Genomic DNA, 18974 nt, shown 5'->3' with positions numbered 1-18974 from the left:
TGGAACTTTGCAGGGCATCCCAGATGCCCTGACATAGAAACACTCTCTTGTCATTGTTGTGGCCCGACATCCAGCATATACTGTCCCAGCTCCTTACCTGGATTAAAAACCGGAAACCAGTGGTAGAGCTCATTCTTGTAGGGAACGGTGTCAAACTCACTGCACTGCATCTGCCGGAAGGTGGGCACGTCTGGGCGACAGGGGTGGACGTTGCACAAACGATAGCGCTTCCTCTCCCCAGTGCAGTACTTTCCGCCAAACTTGGGTCTACACAGGAAATGGACAAGCTGTTCGTTTGTTTCCTTAGAGGCTACCATTTTTCCTTCAACATCCCTTGGCATCTGGTCATGTCTGGTCTTGGCCAAACCATGCCCTGTTCTACCCTCAAAACTAACCTTTTACTGACATTCTTCCAATTTCATACATTTTTTGACTGTTGTTGTTGCCCAGGACCATTCAGTTCCAAGTCTATAGTTGCCTAATTTGAAACAGTGGGTGTATCTTTTCTACTTGTATATCCCCCCAGCCTCTCAAACTCAAAATATACACTGAGAAGGGATGCATCATTCTCCCTCCAAAATCTGTTCCTCTAATTTCTGTTTAGCAAGTTAAAAGTAGTCAGATTGCAAAAGCCTCCAACCCCTGCCTTCCTTTGACCCCACCGTCCATCAGCGGCCCAATCACCAGTCACGTCTTTGTGTTTGTTTTCTCTTCTTTGTGTCCACAATCACAGAACTAGTCTAATCCTTATATCTCTTCCTGTCTCCCCTCTGCCCATCTTTGCCCTCATTCAATCTACTGTACATATTTGGTTAATTTTTATGACTACTTTAACTACTTTAGTTTCTTGTTTAAAAACCTTTGATGGCACCCAATGACCACAGAACCAAGTCCAGCCTCTTTAGCTTAACATTGAAGGCCCTCATGATCCTGACTTAATTCATCCTAACAACCACTTCCCACCCTGCCCTTCATTTCCATACTTTTCCAGTGACATAAGTTGACTTATTTACTATTTCTCTTCCATGTCCCTGGATAGACTTCCCCCATCTTAAATCTCTGTCTACTTGCTACCAAAGCTTTCAGGACCGAATAATGCTATACCTCCATTATAAACTCTTCCTGGATTTCTGCCAGAAGTAAACTCTTTCTCCTTTCACTGATGCCTGATTGTACCTGCTGTATGCGTTTACTCTACTCATCACTCCAAAACACAGTTCACTGATGATCCAATCCAAGCTCTATGTCATCTGTAATCTCTGAGTCATATTTTGAGTACAGAAGGCTCTTAATAAACATTCAGTGAAAATATAAGTTCATCTTATTTTAGAATAATCTTTCTCCATCCTCTTTTTTTTTTCCTTTGCAATACACACAAGCGCAATAACAACCTTCCCGTCAGGATCAATTATTCACTCAAAAAGGGCAGAAGAAATACAGCAGAACTGCTGTCACAGAAGAAGAGGAATTCTCTGTCCTTTAAGAAAGCTCCAGGCAGGGGACCTAGGTGGCTCAGTTGCTTAAGTGACTGCTTCAACTCAGGTCATGATCCTGGAGTCCCAGGATCAAGTCCCACATCGGGGTCCCTGATTAATGGGAAGTCTGCTTCTCCCTCTGACCCTTCCCCTTCTCATGCTCTCTCTCTCACTCTCTCTGTCTCAAATAAATAAATAAAATCTTTCTAAGAAATTAAAAAAAAAAGAAAGTTCCAGGCAATCTATGTATGTCTTCTTGTCTCCACCTCACTGTGTCTGAAATTGGAAATTGTGTCTGCTTTTGCAGTGCAGCAGAATGGGGTCAAATAGCTCGGGGCTTGAACTCTGCTTTACTTCGTATTATTAATTAGATGATTTTGAACAAGTTATCTTATTTCTCTAGACCACAATTTTTTTTTCATTTGTGAAATGAGCATAATAGTTCTTATCTCACAAGATGGGAGGACTAAATGAGACAATGCACATAAAGATTTAGCAGAGTAGCTAATACAGGGTAAGAGCTCAGTAAATGATATCATTGTTGGATTATTGTAAGTAGTAATCAACAAGTATTTATACAATGTATTCAACATCATTTCTAGGGAAGACAGAGTCCAAAAAAAGGTCAACCCATGCCCTGTGTCTCCTAGAAGCTTATAATCTTGAGGAGGAAAAAAAAATCATCTATGTAATAAATAGGAGAAAATTTAAGAGCAATTATGTATCCCTGACTGTAAGTACAGTGAGAGTTTGAGGAAGGGAGCAAACCGTGGAAGTCAGGCTGATTGGGAAGAACTCACAGAAGAGCTCTCCTGGAGAACAGCCGTAGAGGATGGATGGAAGTGGCTTTTTGGTGCTAAGACAGAACGCATGCCAAGTGAGCAGCCTCGATGAAATCACATTCTAAAGGCACAGGAAAGTAGGACATCTTCCCAAAGTGCCCAACTGATAGTTGGAGAGGAAAGATTTAACCCCTTATCCGCTTTAGTCCACAGCCAGAGTCCTCATCCACTGTTACACTGCCTGACCATGTGGTCTAGGGGGACAGAGACTTCAAACCCTGGCAGTCTTGTTCATTTCTGGTTGCAGTTGTCTTCTCATGAGGTTCTGCTGTACTTTGCTCTCCTTGAGCGCCCAAGAGATTTCCTATATTTCCCTCCCCACCTTTCATAATGTGGCTTGAGTAACCTTCTGTTCCTTGAACATAAAACCAAACCAGTTCACCTTCACTGACTCCATGTAGAAGGTAGTAAGAATTGTCCATGATATCTGAGGTTAGATCTGCTTCCCATTCGTAATGACAGAGAGACACTTTATGACTTGGCTCCTCTCCAATCCATTTCCATCCAACAAACATCTCTGAAAGTCTTTTACAGCCTCTGCTGGCTTCTCACTAGACACCTGATCAAGAGCAGAGTCTCAATGTCAGCTGACCACGCACTGGCCTGAATCCATAACCTGAGTCACACAACTGAATCTGAGGTTATGTTTCCATTGTCATTGTTCTCAACAAACTTAAGCAAACCAGCTACTGAGCTCAGACAGGAAAACTCTATGACACACTGTGGTCTCTAAGATGGGCATTAGAACCATTTTTCCCATGAGGCCAAGTTAGAGATTCGTCCTACAGTTCCTCAACAAAGATGTCCCTTTCTGACCACCACAGATCACTGACCACCCTCCCGAGAGGCTGTAGACAGTAGCAGCAGAATACAGAACACGGACAATAGGTTTCAGGGCAAATCGCCTACATTTCCTGATCTCTAAAATGGAAATCATATTTCTTATCACATTGAAATAACTCACAAAACGAAGATTTTCTGCAAAAATAAGAAATCCCTGGCATCGAATTTTTGAAGCCACTGAAATCTTGTATTTAAACAAGAGCAACTTTTATTAAAGAGTAAAATTTAAAAACAATTTCATCCAAATTCCTCAAAGGTACGTTTTTATGGGTGGTAAATGAGAAAAAAGATCATAATAACTACTGCAACACCTACCATTTATTGACAGTTTAATGTAGTAGGTTTTGTGTTCAACTCTTTATATATATTAACTTAATTCTTAGGAGAAATTTATTATATATCTTTATTAAATATTTAGTGTATGTATACATACACACACACATATATACATAGAGTAATATATTTACTAATAAAAAGGAAAAGTGACATTTGGAACTGAGATATGAGACTGTAATCACATTCACCATTTGCCTTTTTAAAAAAGGGACTCTTACTCCTCAGTGCAGATTAATGAAAATCTAGGCCAAAGGAGCTTAACATATTTTCTACTTCCGAGAGGCATCACATGTACACTTCTTAAAAATTTCCCAAGTACGGGGCGCCTGGGTGGCTCAGAGGGTTAAAGCCTCTGCCTTGGGCTCAGGTCATAATCCCAGGGTTCTGGGATCAAGCCCCGCATCAGGCTGTCTGCTCAGCAGGGAGCCTGCTTCCTCCTCTCTCTCTCTCTGCCTGCCTCTCTGCCTACTTGTGATCTCTGTCTATCAAATAAATAAATAAAATCTTTAAAAAAAATTTCCCAAGTATACCAGGCAATAATGAAGTTAAGAATGCCATATATATTTGGGGGGGGGTGCCTGGGTGGCTCAGTCAGTTAAGCATCTGCCTTCAGCTCAGATCATGGTCCCAGGGTCCTTGGATCAAACCCCACATCAGGCTCTCTACTCCATTGGGAGTCTGCCGCTCCCTCTCCATCTGTCTCCTTCTCTCTCAAATAAATACATAAAATCTTCTTTTTATATGTCATATATATTTGGAAAACAAGGGAATTTAAATTTAATTCACATAATAGTATCATTATGCAAATTTAAAATAATGAAAAACTTTAGCACCTTAATTAAAAAATTGAAAACTACTTTGTGTAATAACTTCTCTGGAACCTTTAATATGGTTAATATTAAAGCTTAAGGTTCATAAAGTCCTTATCTAAAATTTTCAAAATAATTATGCTCACAAATGGACTATTTATTAGTTAACTTAAGGGAAGAAAATTATTTTCATAAAATTAAGCATTCATTATGATTGAAAGAAAGCTACAGTCTTATTAGCAAAATTGAGTATAAGTAATCTTTCACTGACAGAGTGATGTTATCTAGAAGGATTTCCCTGCATAGTCTCCTAAGACCTTTCACATGGATTATACTTTTGAAAATTTACTTATTTCTCCAAATGATGGAATGAGCGTTATTTATCCAAGTTCTACTAACCATCCAGTGCCACACCAATATTAAACAAAACAGAACCACGTTTTGAAGAATCTTCTGGTTCTCTTTAGTCTTTAGGAACCCACTGAACTTTTCCTAAGAGGATTAGGCTCACTGGCATCACGTTAGCCAAGACTGATCTCCGGCGCTCGTGGAAGAAAGGGAAATAGTTTTGGCCAGACTTACTCAGGATTGTTGCAGAGCCTCTCTGCACTCTGGGCCCCAGCCCCACAGGTCCTGGAGCAGTGGGTCCAGGGTGACCAGCGGCCCCAGCCACCAGGGATGCTCTCTGGTTTCTTCCCCACTGTGATGCACTTGCCAGCCATACACCACTGAAGAGGTAAGAGGAGGGAGACACATACATCATGAAGGTTCCCATAGCAAGCTAAGCCAAGAACCCTAGAAATCTAAACCCAATTTTCCCCGAACAAGCAGGCTTCCGATGGTCACACAGCATATGGTGAACAAAGAAGGGCTTACAAAAAAATGTCCCCCAAGAGTCTTGGGTTTTCGAATGAGACAATGTTAGGAACCAAAGGGAACTTTCTGCTGCCTTGTTGCAGTCAGCCAATTGGGGAATGTTCCTCTAAGTGCGGTTGGCGGATGGCATGACAGAAGGTAAATCCACACACTGCTTCCTTCACTGGGAGAGTCCTGCTCTGACACGCATGTCGGCTCAGTCTGCTTAGCAACACAGTTGTTTTATAATGTCGTTGATTTACTTTCGGCTGCAAGCTCCTTACCTTGCTGCAGACCATAAACAAACATTTTGCAGACTGACACTGAGATAACACTTCTCCGTAGCCTCGGTAGGTATCTAATGTCTGCAGCAGACACCAAATCCTCTTGCAAAAAGTCCACCCGTGGCCGAAAAACACTAGTTGAAGTTTTTTTTTTTTTTTTAATTTATTTATTTATCTTCAGTGTAACAGTATTCATTGTTTTTTCACCACACCCAGTGCTCCATGCAATCTGTGCCCTCCCTAATACCCACCACCTGGTTCCCCCAACCTCCCACCCCCCGCCCCTTCGAAACCCTCAGGTTGTTTTTCAGAGTCCATAGTCTCTCATGGTTCACCTCCCCTTCCAATTTCCCTCAACTCCCTTCTCCTCTCCATCTACCCTTGTCCTCCATATTATTTGTTATGCTCCACAAATAAGTGAAACCATATGATACTTGACTCTCTCTGCTTGACTTATTTCACTCAGCATAATCTCTTCCAGTCCTGTCCATGTTGCTACAAAAGTTGGGTATTCGTCCTTTCTGATGGGGGCATAATACTCCATAGAGTATACGGACCACATCTTCCTTATCCATTCATTCGTTGAAGGGCATCTTGGTTCTTTCCAGTTTGGCAACTGTGGCCATTGCTGCTATAAACATTGGGGTACAGATGGCCCTTCTTTTCACTACATCTGTGTCTTTGGGGTAAATACCCAGTAGTGCAATTGCAGGGTCATAGGGAAGCTCTATTTTTAATTTCCTGAAGAATCTCCACACTGTTCTCCAAAGTGGCTGCACCAGTTTGCATTCCCACCAACAGTGTAAGAGGGTTCCCCTTTCTCTACATCCTCTCCAACACACGTTGTTTCCTGTCTTGCTAATTTTGGCCATTCTAACTGGTGTAAGGTGGTATCTCAATGTGGTTTTGATTTGAATCTCCCTGATGGCTAGTGATGATGAACATTTTTTCATGTGTCTGATAGCCATTTGTATGTCTTCATTGGAGAAGTGTCTGTTCATATCTTCTGCCCATTTTTTACTAGTTGAAGTTCTAATAATGAGAACAATTTTTGCTTCCCTGTAACTGTATCCATTGTTTCTAGTTCTAGTTGTGGCTCAAAAAAAAAAAAAAAAGCTGTTCTCTCTCTTCAAGGCAATCCTTCCACAGCTGTCAGCTTAGGAAGGTGAACATAAAAAAAGAAAGAAAAGAAAATGCAACTTGGTTGGTTGAGGGTTTGGGTACGTTTTGTCTGCTGGTGTCCTTTCCCTCATTATTTCTGGTCACTGTGTATTGTGACCAAGTTCTAGAATCTCGGTGATGGACCCTGCCACTCTCAGGCTGCATAAAGATGCCCAGGAAATGTCTGACTCTTAGGCTCACAACAAACACAGCTGGTCTAGCTGAGCAGCACACGTGACCCTGCTCTCAAGCGGTCTGCAGGAATTCCATCCTCTGAATTCTTGAAGGTCTGGCTTTCCTCCTCAGTTAAATGGGCAGGATGTCAAGAAATGTAGTCAGATCAGATGATGAGAATGAAGATAACAAGTGGCTCAAGTCCAGCATCTTTGGAAGGCAGAAGCCACTGGCTTGCCTTTTCAGTTTTTAACAGGGAGGGGGAAGAAGGCAAAATGAAGGGTGATAGTAAGCTCAGCAGATGTTATCGACCATAAATTCTGCAAACGTTCATCCAGCAGAGTTGGGATGGATGTTTTGCAAGTGAGGTGTGGAACTGGGCCTCAGCTCTCTCTCCTTCACAGTTTCCAGGGAATGCTCAAAAGGCATCATGGAAATAGAATCCTTTTTCCTGGCTAGTCTGACTGTGTGACCTCCATTCACCCAGACAGCTGCTCTCCAGGGCCCTCTCCCCGTTTCTCCCAAGAACCCTGTGCCCACTGCCCTCCCACCACCTTCCTTCCTCAGCCCGACACGTCACCTTCTTCTCACCACACCGTGTCCCATCTGCGGCAGCGTCCAGCTTAGAGCGACAAAAGCCTTTCACTGAGCACCACAGGGTCTGGCAGACATTCTGGAAAACAAACGTTTTGGGATTTTCAAAATTTGTACAAAAGCATTCTACAGTGATGGTGAAAGACACACTTGGTCACCCACAGATTCACAATAATGCTGTTGTTACTAGTGAGCAGGATTGATAAAAAGTGATCATTAGTGGGGCACCTGGGGGGCTCAGTCAGTGAAGCGTCTGCCTTAGGCTCAGGTTATGATCCTAGTGTGCTAGGATCGAGGTCCATGTTGGTCTCCCTGTTCCATGGGGAGCCTGATTCTCCCTCTCCCTCTGACCCTCCTCCACGTTTGTGCTCTCTTTTTCTGTCAACTAAGTAAATAAAATCTATTAAAAAAAAAAAGTAATCATTCAAGAATTCTTGATTCAAACTTAATTTGGGCTTTGCCATCATTCCTACACAGTGGTATGGTCTACTAAGAAATAAGAAAACAGGGGATAAAACACATTTCCTAGCAGTTGAGGCCAGTTTCTAAATGCATGACATAGTGTCACTGACCTCAGGCAGGGTAACTGGGGACAGTAGCTATCAAAGGCCAATACAAACCATGCACGAAGGACTCTGATTATAAACAGTGGGTGGTTATAACTTGAGCCTGTTCACTGAAGGAAATGGAAACTATTGCACTTAGCCAGCCCAAGCTTATTTACTTATGACCCAAAGTAGCCCCCTTGCTTTATCTGCCAGGGAGTGAAATGGGTTTCCCCTATTGTTTCTCCTCTTACAGTAAGAACAAGGGAAGGTTGACAAGAGTCTTACGGATCACCAGAAATGGCTCCACTGCTCCCATCCACCTTTTAATCTTTCTCCTATCCACCCATCATTCACCATTCCTTCTATTTAACTGTGTTCTAGATTCAATGTTTTCTAAAATAAGATTTCACATTTTTACACAGTTTAGAAAATTCTCAGTCTTGATCTCTCTAAATTTTGCCTCTCCCTAACTACCACTATTCTCTCCTTCCCAGACCTCTTAACTGTTGGTGATGAGCCTTGCCATTCTGTCCTTTACAACTCAACTTCACTTTTATATTTTCTAACTATCAGTTTTCTTATATGTAAAAGTTGAAAAAGTCTGGATTTCTATCAGGAAAATACCAGCCTCTCCATCATACGACTCTGAGAAATACTCAAGTGAGATGGGAAGTAATTTTCTCAGCTCTAAATTCCAGCTGACTGATTTTCTCTTCAACTGTGTCAAATCTGCTATTTAACCCAAACACTGAATTTAAAATCAATGACCATATTTTTCATTTCTAGAGGCTGTAACTGTATTTCATATCTACCTTACAAATATTTTCTGGTGTATTTTTCCTTTTTCTCAAATGTAACTCTTCTTTCATGTATTCATTTTACTATCCTTACCTAAAATATTCACTTATCCAAAGTCATTGAAGGTTTATTATCTTTTTTTCACTTAGCTGTAGATTGTTTTAAATTTTGAATTAGAAGGTAAATGATGAATTTACCTAATCAAAAGCTTTATCTGTTAGAGATTTTTGTGCATCTTAGCTGAGCATTGGTTTTTCCAAGGCAGGTTTTTAATCTTTCTTTCTACCAGGCATCCCAGTGCTTTACCAGGTCAGAAATATGTTTATTTGAAATTTTTTTGGCATAGAGTTTCTCTGTTTCAGGATTTCTTTTCCTTTAGTGCCTGCAGTTCTTGGTCACACCACTTCAAACAATGAAAAGGCAGACCAGACAAAGAGTGGTGGGCAGCAAAGCCGTATATTGGGGATAAATGCTCCCAAAGAGGGAGGGGACCCAAGAGGGTTGCCATTTTGGCATTTAAATCTAGAGGTTTTTGTAAGATTGTTGGTGGGCTGTCTTCATCTGATTAACCCTCCATGCACCTGTCATCTAATCAGGTTTTTGTCCACACGCTCATCTACCTCTCAGGGAGCTGTTCACGTAGGAAGGGGTAGAGGACTCCTTTCAGGGTGGTGGAGAATAACAGGATGGGGTCTTTTTCTTTTTAATAGTAGTTTCCTCTGGGGGATGGGGGTGGGCCTTGTCCCTGCCTGCCTTTCTTCTGACTTACCTCCATTACAACCATACGAGAGTATAAATTTGAACTCAAAATCAGTATTGACTGTGGTCAAGTATTTTCTAGGAAGAAAGTTATCCACCAGCACCCTTCCACCTCCAAACCCAAGGTGAGGTAAAAGATGCTTCTCTGCCATCTACCTTTGTTGCCAATGTGTTCTTCTAGCCACCACCACCCCCACTGAACCACAGCTCCTCAAGTCCCCTGGCTTCATGTAAGGGTCTCACTTCCAACCCCCTGCCTTGCTTCAGGGGTGCATGTCATCATCTGTTGCCACTGGATGTTAAATTAAAATCAAGGCCCTCTTGATTTAATCTTGATGGGTTTTCTCCCCATCTGCCTCAATGTGCTTATCACTCCCTTCTTTAGTTTCCTCCCCCTGAGGATGTTTTTTAACCTTTCTTATAAGTTCATTATGCATTTATAAAGATGATGTAGGTTTTTTGAGTTGTAAACTCTTTCAAGATAAAAAAAGGTTTTAACAAAGAAAGCTGATATTGTATTCTCTGGTAGTTTAAGTTTTTTGTTTTTTGCTTTTTTCTTTACTGAAAAGGATTAGGTTATCTTGGCTGCAATATGCAGGAGTCTGAAGTCTTCATTCATTTATCTCAGGTCTTCCTTCCGTTATCTATTTATCTATGGGCCAGGCCCTGCTGAATGTTGGGAATAAAAGTTCCTTCAGAGAGCTCACATAAAGTAGGGGAGGGCACAGACAAGTAGAAAGCAACTCTAATATCATCTAATAAAGTCTTTGTCCTGAGGCACCTGGGTGGCTCAGAGGGTCAAGCCTCTGCCTTCGGCTCAGGTCATGATCTCAGGGTCCTGGGATCGAGCCTCGCATCAGGCTCTCTGCTCAGTGGGAAGCCTACCTCCCCCGCTCTCTCTGCCTGCTTCTCTGCCTACTTGTGATCTCTCTCTCTCTCTCTCTGTCAAATAAATAAATAAATAAATAAAGTCTTTGTCCAAGAAAACACAGTATGGAATGTGAAATGATGTCCAAGATGAGCTCCAAAGAAGAACAGGAGGGATGGTGCAGAGGAACCAGCACATACAGAACCCTGGAGGTGGTGGGGGACCCCCAGCACTTTTAGGGGTTGAGGCTATTCAGTATACGGATAAGCCCAGAGCATGAACCAGTAACTGACCAGAGAGAGCCAGGGTGGTGTGTTTGCAGTAAACCGCAGGATCTCCTGGAAAATCCTTACCTTTGTACACATCTAAAATTGTGGATAAAAATATTTTAAACGCATTCCTGAGTTGGCAAGAAGGTAAGAGAAATCCTCAGAGCTAAAAATGTTGCAAAAATTCTGGAGATCAAAACGTACAAACCTGGTCACTTAGTCTTTTGTTTTAACAGTCACCTGAGTACTGGAGACAATGACCTGGGCCTGCGTTGCCTGGGAAGTTGGACTGGAGACCTTACAAAGACCATAATCCCAAAAGACTAGCCCTTGTGTGAAAGAGTGAACTAGCCTTGTGTGAACCCGGGGACACAGCTGGGACATGTGTCTGTTTTGATTTTAACTCTAAAAGTCGTGGTAAATGTTACCCCTGAGAGTTTGTACCCACATTGGCCCTCACACAAGACTTATAGTCAAACAACATCCAACCAATAATTTATTTTAACTGAGCCCAAATTCTCTCTGGAAGAATTTGCCAGCCATCTAAGCCTTAAAGAATAACCTGATAGGAAGTTTCACGACAAAGCGCTCACAATTAAAAACAAAAATCAAGACAAGGAAATAATCTCTAATAAGAGAGACCTAGGAAAAATTCCAAATAGGAGAAATAGTTCCACATAGACTTTGGACACTGGAATTATACAACATAAATTATAAATGTCTCAAATATGATTAAAAAATAAAAGATCATTTTGAATGAGAAACTAGAAACTGTACATCAGAGAAAATTTAGAAAAATAGACTGTCATAAGTAAAAAAAAAAAATACTGTAAATGAGGTTAAAAAGTCAACAGATGGCTTACACAGAGGAGTAGATGTATCTGAAGAGAAACCTAGTGAGTCAAAAGATAAATAAATTATACAAAATGCAGAAATATAAAGGGCCAGAAAATATGAAGGCAAGGTCCCAAGATATGGAAGATTAGGGATAAAGATCAACATAGATGTGATTAGAATTCTGGGTTACAAACTGAGGATTTCAGAAGGCAGTGGGGTGGGGGGTGGATGAGTCTGGTGATGGATATTGAGGGCACGTATTGCATGGAGCACTGGGTGTTGTATGCAAACAGTGAATCATGGAACACTACATCAAAAACTAATGATGTACTGTATGGTGTCTTATGTAACATAATAGGAAAGAAAAGAATAAAAAGAAGAAAAGAAAGAATAGGAAGAAAAGAAAAGAATGGAAGGAAGAAAGAGACAGAAAGAATGAATTCTGGATTACAGAATGAAGGATTAAAACAATATTTTAAGAGATAAGGTCAGACAACAAGAGATGAGATGAATTCTGAGGCCTCTTTTAAGTCATTTTAGAGAATTAAAACTATCGTCAGGAATAGGGAGACTGAAATATTTTCATCAGAGAGGAACAAAATCCAATTTCCAGTTATAAAGGTCACTTTGGCTGCATTTTGGGAGACGGATGGGAGTTGAGAGAAGCAGTCAAATTCCAGGAAAGGAGAGCAGTGGGAGAATGCAGGCAGTCACCTGGATGAGTTAGATTTTAGAGATATTCAGGAGGTAGAATTGGCATAACTTGGGAACCAGTGAGGGGTGAGGGGTTTTTGCATCAACTTTACCTTCTCTATTAAGTCTTGTTCACTGTGTTTAAGCACAGTTACTTCCTCCTCGAGAGGTCTTTCTGCATGTCTTTTTTTTTTTAAATTTAATTTAGTTTTTTCAGTGTTCCAGGATTCATTGTTTATGCACCACATCCAGTGTTCCATGCAATACGTGCCCTCCATAATACCCACCACCAGGCTCTCCCAACTCCCCACCCCCTCTCCTCTCCAAAACTCTCAGTTTGTTTCTCAGAGTCCACAGTCTCTCATGGTTTGTCTCCCTCTCCAATTTCCCCCAACTCAATTTCCCTTTCCTTCTCCTAATGTCCACGTGTTATTCCTTATGCTCCACAAGTAAGTGGAACCGTATGATAATTGACTCGCTCTGCTTGACTTATTTCACTCAGCATAATCCTTCTGTGTATTTATTTCACTATATTGAAATTATTCAGTCTGCCTCCTCCACAAGACCACAAGCTCCTCAAAGTCAGAGAACTTATCCTATTAATTACAGAGGGCTTCTCTTTTTCATCTCACTCAGTACCCAGCACCGAATCAGGGAGGGGTTCAAGCCTTGCCTGGCCCACGTCTATGTGTTAACACTGGCACCTTCTCTCTGAAAGGGACGCACTCAGAAGATTGCCCAGTTTCAGATCACAAAGGAATACCACATAAAGGAGTTGGGACTTTATCCTGTGGTCAGTGGACCCTAAGAGCAGAGCAGAGCTGTGGTGAGATCTGCATTGTTTTGAAATAACCTAACCAACAATTTGAATGGGGAAGAGATTAGGCAGGAGGTAATTACAATTGTCAGGAAAGAAAATGGAAGACTGAATCAAGACAGTAACAGTGGGAATGAAGATGACAGGGCAGAACCACAAACTCTTTAGGAGGCTAAATGTCAGGGCTTGACTTAACATTTAGATATTGAGGGGTACCTGGGTGGCTCAGCCGGTTAGGCATCAGACTCTTGATTCCCGCTTGGACTGTGATCTCAGGATGGTGGAATTGAGCCCCACGTTGGGCTCCATGCTCAGCATAGAGTCTGCTTCTCCCTCCCTCTCTACTCCTCCCCGCCACCCCCCCCACCAGCCACTCTCTCTCTCTCTCAATCCCAAATAATAAATAGACAAAATCTTTAAAAAACACACATTTGGATATTAAAAATTAAGGAGGAGAATGAATTGGGATGAATCTTATTCCTACCTTGGGATCTGGGGGTTCTCTACAACCAGATGGGAAATTCAGGAAAGGGAACGACTCTAGGTTGCTATGGAGTCTACAGGCGTGAATCACTGTGATTCCTGAAAATCACTATAAAATGTTCTTCACCAGCACCCACTTGAAAAGGTTTGCTGTCTCCAAAGAATACGAAGGAGGCAGAGTCAAGGAATGTAAATGATTCCGACTTCATATATACTGCCTTAAAAACGTCTTACCATGAATGGGTTTCCATTTCTGTGTCAGGCTCTTTGGACTACCAGCTATTTCCCTGGCCCTTTCTTTAGCATGCTGGAGATCTCAAGCCCAGCGCCCACCCACCAGAGGCACCAAGATACCCAACACTTACTTCTACTTCCTGGCAGAAGGTGGCATTGGGGCCATACTGCAGCTGGCATTGATGGTGAACATCATAGATCACTCCAGGGGCAATGACCTTGGACTTCAAGCCTTTCTTTTGGGGGATATCATCGAGACAAAACCCCCAGCCCCGGCTGAAAACAAATTATCAAAAAGGAGAACAGTTGCTTATGATTTCCTTCGTCTTTAGTCTTTTATTCAACAGAAACTTCTATCCCTGTGGTTTACCCTTTGTCCTTCAAGACAGCTTTATTTCCACAAGGCACAGAACCCTCTAGGCCCAAGATGGGAATGGCCTAACAGGAAATCAAAGCAAACCCCACACTATTACTTCAGCCGTGAGCCAGGAAATACAAGCGGGAGAGCAAATTAAAATCATCAAAGAGGTTTCATTGACCACTCGTAACATATGTCAGCTGTTCCTGCCAGTGCGGGGGACTTACACACTCAGATCATGAAGTGCCTGCCCCGCCCACCACAAGCAGGGCAAGCAGGGGGATGGGACATTCACTGGGCTGTGCCTGGAAGACAGGACCCACCTACAACTCGGGGGTGGAAAGCAGAAGCAAAATCCCCCCCTTCTGATGCCACCCTGATGCAATGATCTGGGAGAGGAACGGAGACTTTTCCAGGCCTCGGGTGAAACTCCAAGGGACTTCTGGTTTAAAGAGCACCAGGTCAGGCTGCCCCGAAACATGCTGCCACTTACTCCAGGAAGCGGGTGATATACTCCTTGCTGCACTTGGACCAGGTCAGTGGGCTGGGATTGTACTGGAGCTGGCGGGACATGAGGTACGGGTGCCTGCCCACGGGCTCACAGTCATTCTCTTTCCCGTCATGCTGGATGCCGAAGCTGCAAGAAGGCAGAAGGCGCAGGAGTATTAAGGAGGCGGGTATGAAACAGGGCGACAACCCCAGTCCCTCCACGGAGAGCCACTTTGTACCGAATGCACCTGTTTACAAAGTGGGACTCTACCTGGACAGGGACAGCTGACTTTGAACTAAAAGGCACAGGAGATGCTTTCCGCCTCTGCAAACGTGGGAACCATGTGGCTAATTCAAATAGCCGTGTTTGGCTGAGAGCTCCCAGTTCGGCTTTCCAGGAGTCTGGAGCAAGGAGGGCAAATCCCGCCTCAAGCAGTCTAACTCTTGCTTTAGCAGCTGCAGCACAAAACCCCCAAACCTTCCTTCTCCCCTTTTCATTATCCTGTATGGAAGGGCATGAAAGGGAGAGCCTAGGAGAGACTTTGTCTGAGGCCACAAACTTTGAGGCCACAAACTTTGAGTGACTGATTTTCTTTTGAGTATTGTCATGGGAGTCCTCCAGGATGGGAGACGTTAGGGAGGCCTCCCAGGTGGGGTCGGAGCAGGGGCTTCACAGACAGATCATCTGGAAGGTGCCAGCTTTCCACTTCGTGATCTGCGAGTTCCTCCCCTGGAAAACGCAGAGGTCATCACAGCGTTGGGGTCAGATCTGAACGGAGGAGTCTGAAAACTACTTAGCAAGGGCCCGGCATAGAATCAGGGCTCGGGGACTCATGGAAGTCCTTTACTGCTGCCTTGATCCTTGTCTAGCTTCTCAAACATTGCACAGCTCGTGAGAGGTAAAACCAGGTCTTCTGCAGCATGTGCTGCTCCGTGAGTGTCCTTACCCACGTCCTGCTCCTCTGCTCCCTGGCCTCCCTCTGCCATGGCTGAGCAGGTAAAGCAGCCCTGAACGCCCCGACAGAGCTCGTCGGCCACGTGAAGGGGCACCGGGGAAGGAAGCGGACTCAGAGTCTGCTTATAAGCTGAGTCCCCAAGACACCTGCAGAGGCCCCCCCAAGAACTCTCTTCACTGGTGCACCTGCAACGCAGCGAGGTTGGCTCAAATTTCCAAATCTGAACAGAGGGGAAGGGTGACCTCTGACTCCGCTAGTGAAATTCAACCCCTCTGACAGGCAAGCTCACGTGTGACTTTAATACAATCTCCCGATCCACGTTAGCAACTCTCACAGAGAACGGTCTTGGGGGGATTTAGAGGTTTCTTGTATTTTGCTTAATGTGTTAACCAACTTCCTTATGGACTCTGATCACATTCCACATAAATACAAAATTCAAAGGAATCAGGGAATGACTCTACAGAACTGTTCTCAGCCACAAATGTGATTCAGTGAAAGCTTTTATTGCAAGCAGGCCTTCCCTACACTCCTTCAAATCTATTCTTACCTCACTCATGAAGTAGGCCACAAGCTCACCTGCCCAGTTTCACACTAAACTGTAAGCATGATTTGAAAATATGCACGTATAGTGGTTTTTCTAGCATTGGATAGTCTAATTCCAGAACCACACAGCTGTACCCTATACACTGGGTAGATTCAAACCTACGTTCAAAACGTATCAGTTCTGTTAAAGCTCTTTTTGTTCTATCGAAAGGTTTTATTTCCTTTTTTCAAGATGAATTTATTTGAGCGAGAGCATACATGCACGCAGGGGGGCGGCAGAGAGAGAGAGGAAGAGAGGGAATCTCAAGCAGACTCCCCACTGAGCACAGAGCCCAATCTCACCACCCTGAGATCATGACCTGAGCCGAAATCCAAGAGTCAGAAGCTTAACCAACAGAGCCACTCAAAGGCCCCTGTTCTACCTCAAGTTTTTAATTCACTAAAGGATTTCCCCCTCCAGCTTTGTCACCTCTCTGTACCCGCATGTTATGAGAGAAAAGCAGTGCCACTAACAAGTGTCCCTCTGGACTGTGTCTGCTATGTCTAGATGCATGGGGCACCCCTGTCACATGAGCACAGCCGGCCAGTGATAAATGAGGGCCAAGGAAAGCACATGGGGTCATAGGATGTTTCCAGGAAGCTCCTTTCCAGCAGATGGGGTGGACGCTGAAGAGCAGCTGGGAGTATGGAGCCCTCCCGAGTCTCCGACAACTTGCTGGGCTGTTGGATTCACCTGCTTCACCTCCTGTTAGATGAGTTTGCCGAATTATAGCTGTGAAACAGTAAGTTCATTGGCTGGGTTTCAGGGTTTCATTTGATGGCTATTCCTTGCCTTTTATTATTCATTTTTTAAATCTGAGTATAAGGGACACAATGTTATACTGGTTTCAGATGTACAACTTAGTGATTTGACAAGTTTATACATTAGGCTCGGTTCACTGTAAGTTTAGCTACTATCTGTCCAGTTACATCGTTATTACAACATCCTTGACTGTATTCCTTCTGTTCTACCTTTTTTTCCTGTGACTTGTGATTCATTTCATGGTGCAGAGGACAAAAACCACGATAAGCGTGATTGTGTGCTTTCCAAGCTGATTGAGGAATACCAATTTCCTGCATGTAACATGCAAAGGTCTCTAATGAAATCCAGAAGCAGGCGAGAAATACTGGGTGAATATTGGCTTTTAAGTGTTCATCTATATATCGTCATATTTTCGTTACTTAAAAGAAAAGGATGCTAGGTCTCAGATAAGTTTTTAAATTTCCTCCTGGAATTCTACCTTCATTTTTGGTAACATACCTATGGAGCCTAAGGAAGGTAGTAAGAGACCTCAGGTATATATGACTGATGCAATCTGGGGTCCTCAAAAGTGGATTCAAAAAGTTTTCTCTCAGGGCGCCTGGGTGGCTCAGTGGATTAAAGCCTCTGCCTTCGGCTCAGGTCATGATCCCAGGGTTCTGGGATCGAGCCCTGCATTGGGCTCTCTGCTCAGCAGGGAGCCTGCTTCCACCTCTCTCTATCTGCCTGCCTCTGCCTACTTGTGATCTCTGCCTGTCAAATAAATAAATAAAATCTTTTAAAAAAAAAAGTTTTCTCTCTAAAGGGAAATTATTCACATAAGGCCACAGCACAAGTTAGTTAATTTTACTTTCTATTTTGCATCACACATAATCAGTAATGAAACAAAGCATATGTTTCCAAGAAACAATGGGGTATCTATGTTATTAACCTATAATAAGTGTCTTTAGGGATACTGGTTTATCACTGTTTCAATTTTTGTTTTTGAGCTACCACAGGCCATTTCATTGAACTTTCCAGTTTCTCAGTTTGGTCCACAGATAATTAGAACTATATAGCTAAAGAAAGAACTAAATACTTCAGAAGTATCATTGGCCAGAAGCAAAAGTTTCTTAGGAAGCTCTTAAAGTCTTCTCTGGTTTGGTTTTGTGTTTTGCTAAAGCATTCTTTTTCCATCATTCAAACTCAAGCTTATGTGTTCTATACTTTTACCAGTGACCCTAAACTTTTTTTGCCAATTAAAAGACAGCATTTTAATGCAAATCAAAAGCACTGTGAGAGATCACCTCAGTCCGGTCAGAATGGCTAAAATGAAAAAACAAACAAGAAATAACAAGTGTTGGTGAGAATGCAGGGAAAAAGGAAGCCTCGTGCAACGTTGGTGGGAATGTAAATCAGTACAGCCACTGTGGAAAACAGTATGGCGGTTCTTTAAAAACTTAAAAACAGAAATACCACATGATCCAGTAATTCCACTACTGGGTATTTACCCAAAGGAAATGAAAACACTAATTCAAAAAGATATATGCCCCCCATGTTTACTGGAACATTATTTACCATAGCCAAGATATGGAAGCAACCTAAGTGCCCATCTATAGATGAACGGATGAAGAAGACATGGTGTGTGTATACATATGAGGGACTGTTACTCAGACATAAAAAAGAATGAGATCTTAACATCTGCAACAACATGGATGGACCTAGAGAACATTACGCTAAATGAAATAAGTCAGACAAATACTGTATACTTCACTTTTATGTGGGATCTAAAAAAGGAAATGAATAAACAAACAAACAAAAAGCAGAATCAGACGTGTAAATACAGAGAACAAACCGGTGGTTGCCAGAAGAGAAGGGGTTGGGGAATGGGCAAAATGGGCAAAGGAGAGTGGCAGATACAGGCTTCCAGTGACGGAACGAGTAAGTCGTTGGAATAAACAGTACAACACAGGGAATACAGCCAATGATAGTGTAGTAGGGTTGTGTGGTGACAGATACACTACATTTGTGCTGAGCAGAGCATAAAGTATAGAGAAGCTGAATCACTATATTGTATACCTGGAAAATGTAACAGTCTGTGTCAACTATACTCAAATAAAAAAATTTTAATTAAAAAATAAATGACATTGTTTTATTTAGGTTATATGTAC

General features: G+C 42.7%; 1 protein-coding gene across 1 annotated transcript in view; it reads right to left on the bottom strand.

Annotated features, from left to right (window-relative positions):
* Positions 1-18974, bottom strand: part of ADAMTS12 (ADAM metallopeptidase with thrombospondin type 1 motif 12) — a 291803-nt gene that overhangs the window by 89148 nt on the left and 183681 nt on the right. The window contains exons 8-12 of the mRNA XM_080803336.1: positions 14531-14674; positions 13811-13955; positions 7360-7452; positions 4888-5033; positions 98-267 (exon numbers count right to left, since the gene is read on the bottom strand). Coding sequence (XP_080659462.1) covers positions 98-267; positions 4888-5033; positions 7360-7452; positions 13811-13955; positions 14531-14674 — 698 coding nt within the window. The remainder of the gene's footprint in view (positions 1-97; positions 268-4887; positions 5034-7359; positions 7453-13810; positions 13956-14530; positions 14675-18974) is intronic.

This window comes from Martes martes (assembly GCF_963455335.1).
Source record: "Martes martes genome assembly, chromosome: 5".
Classification (NCBI taxonomy): Eukaryota; Metazoa; Chordata; class Mammalia; order Carnivora; family Mustelidae; genus Martes; species Martes martes.
This window is presented reverse-complemented; position numbering and strand designations above follow the sequence as displayed.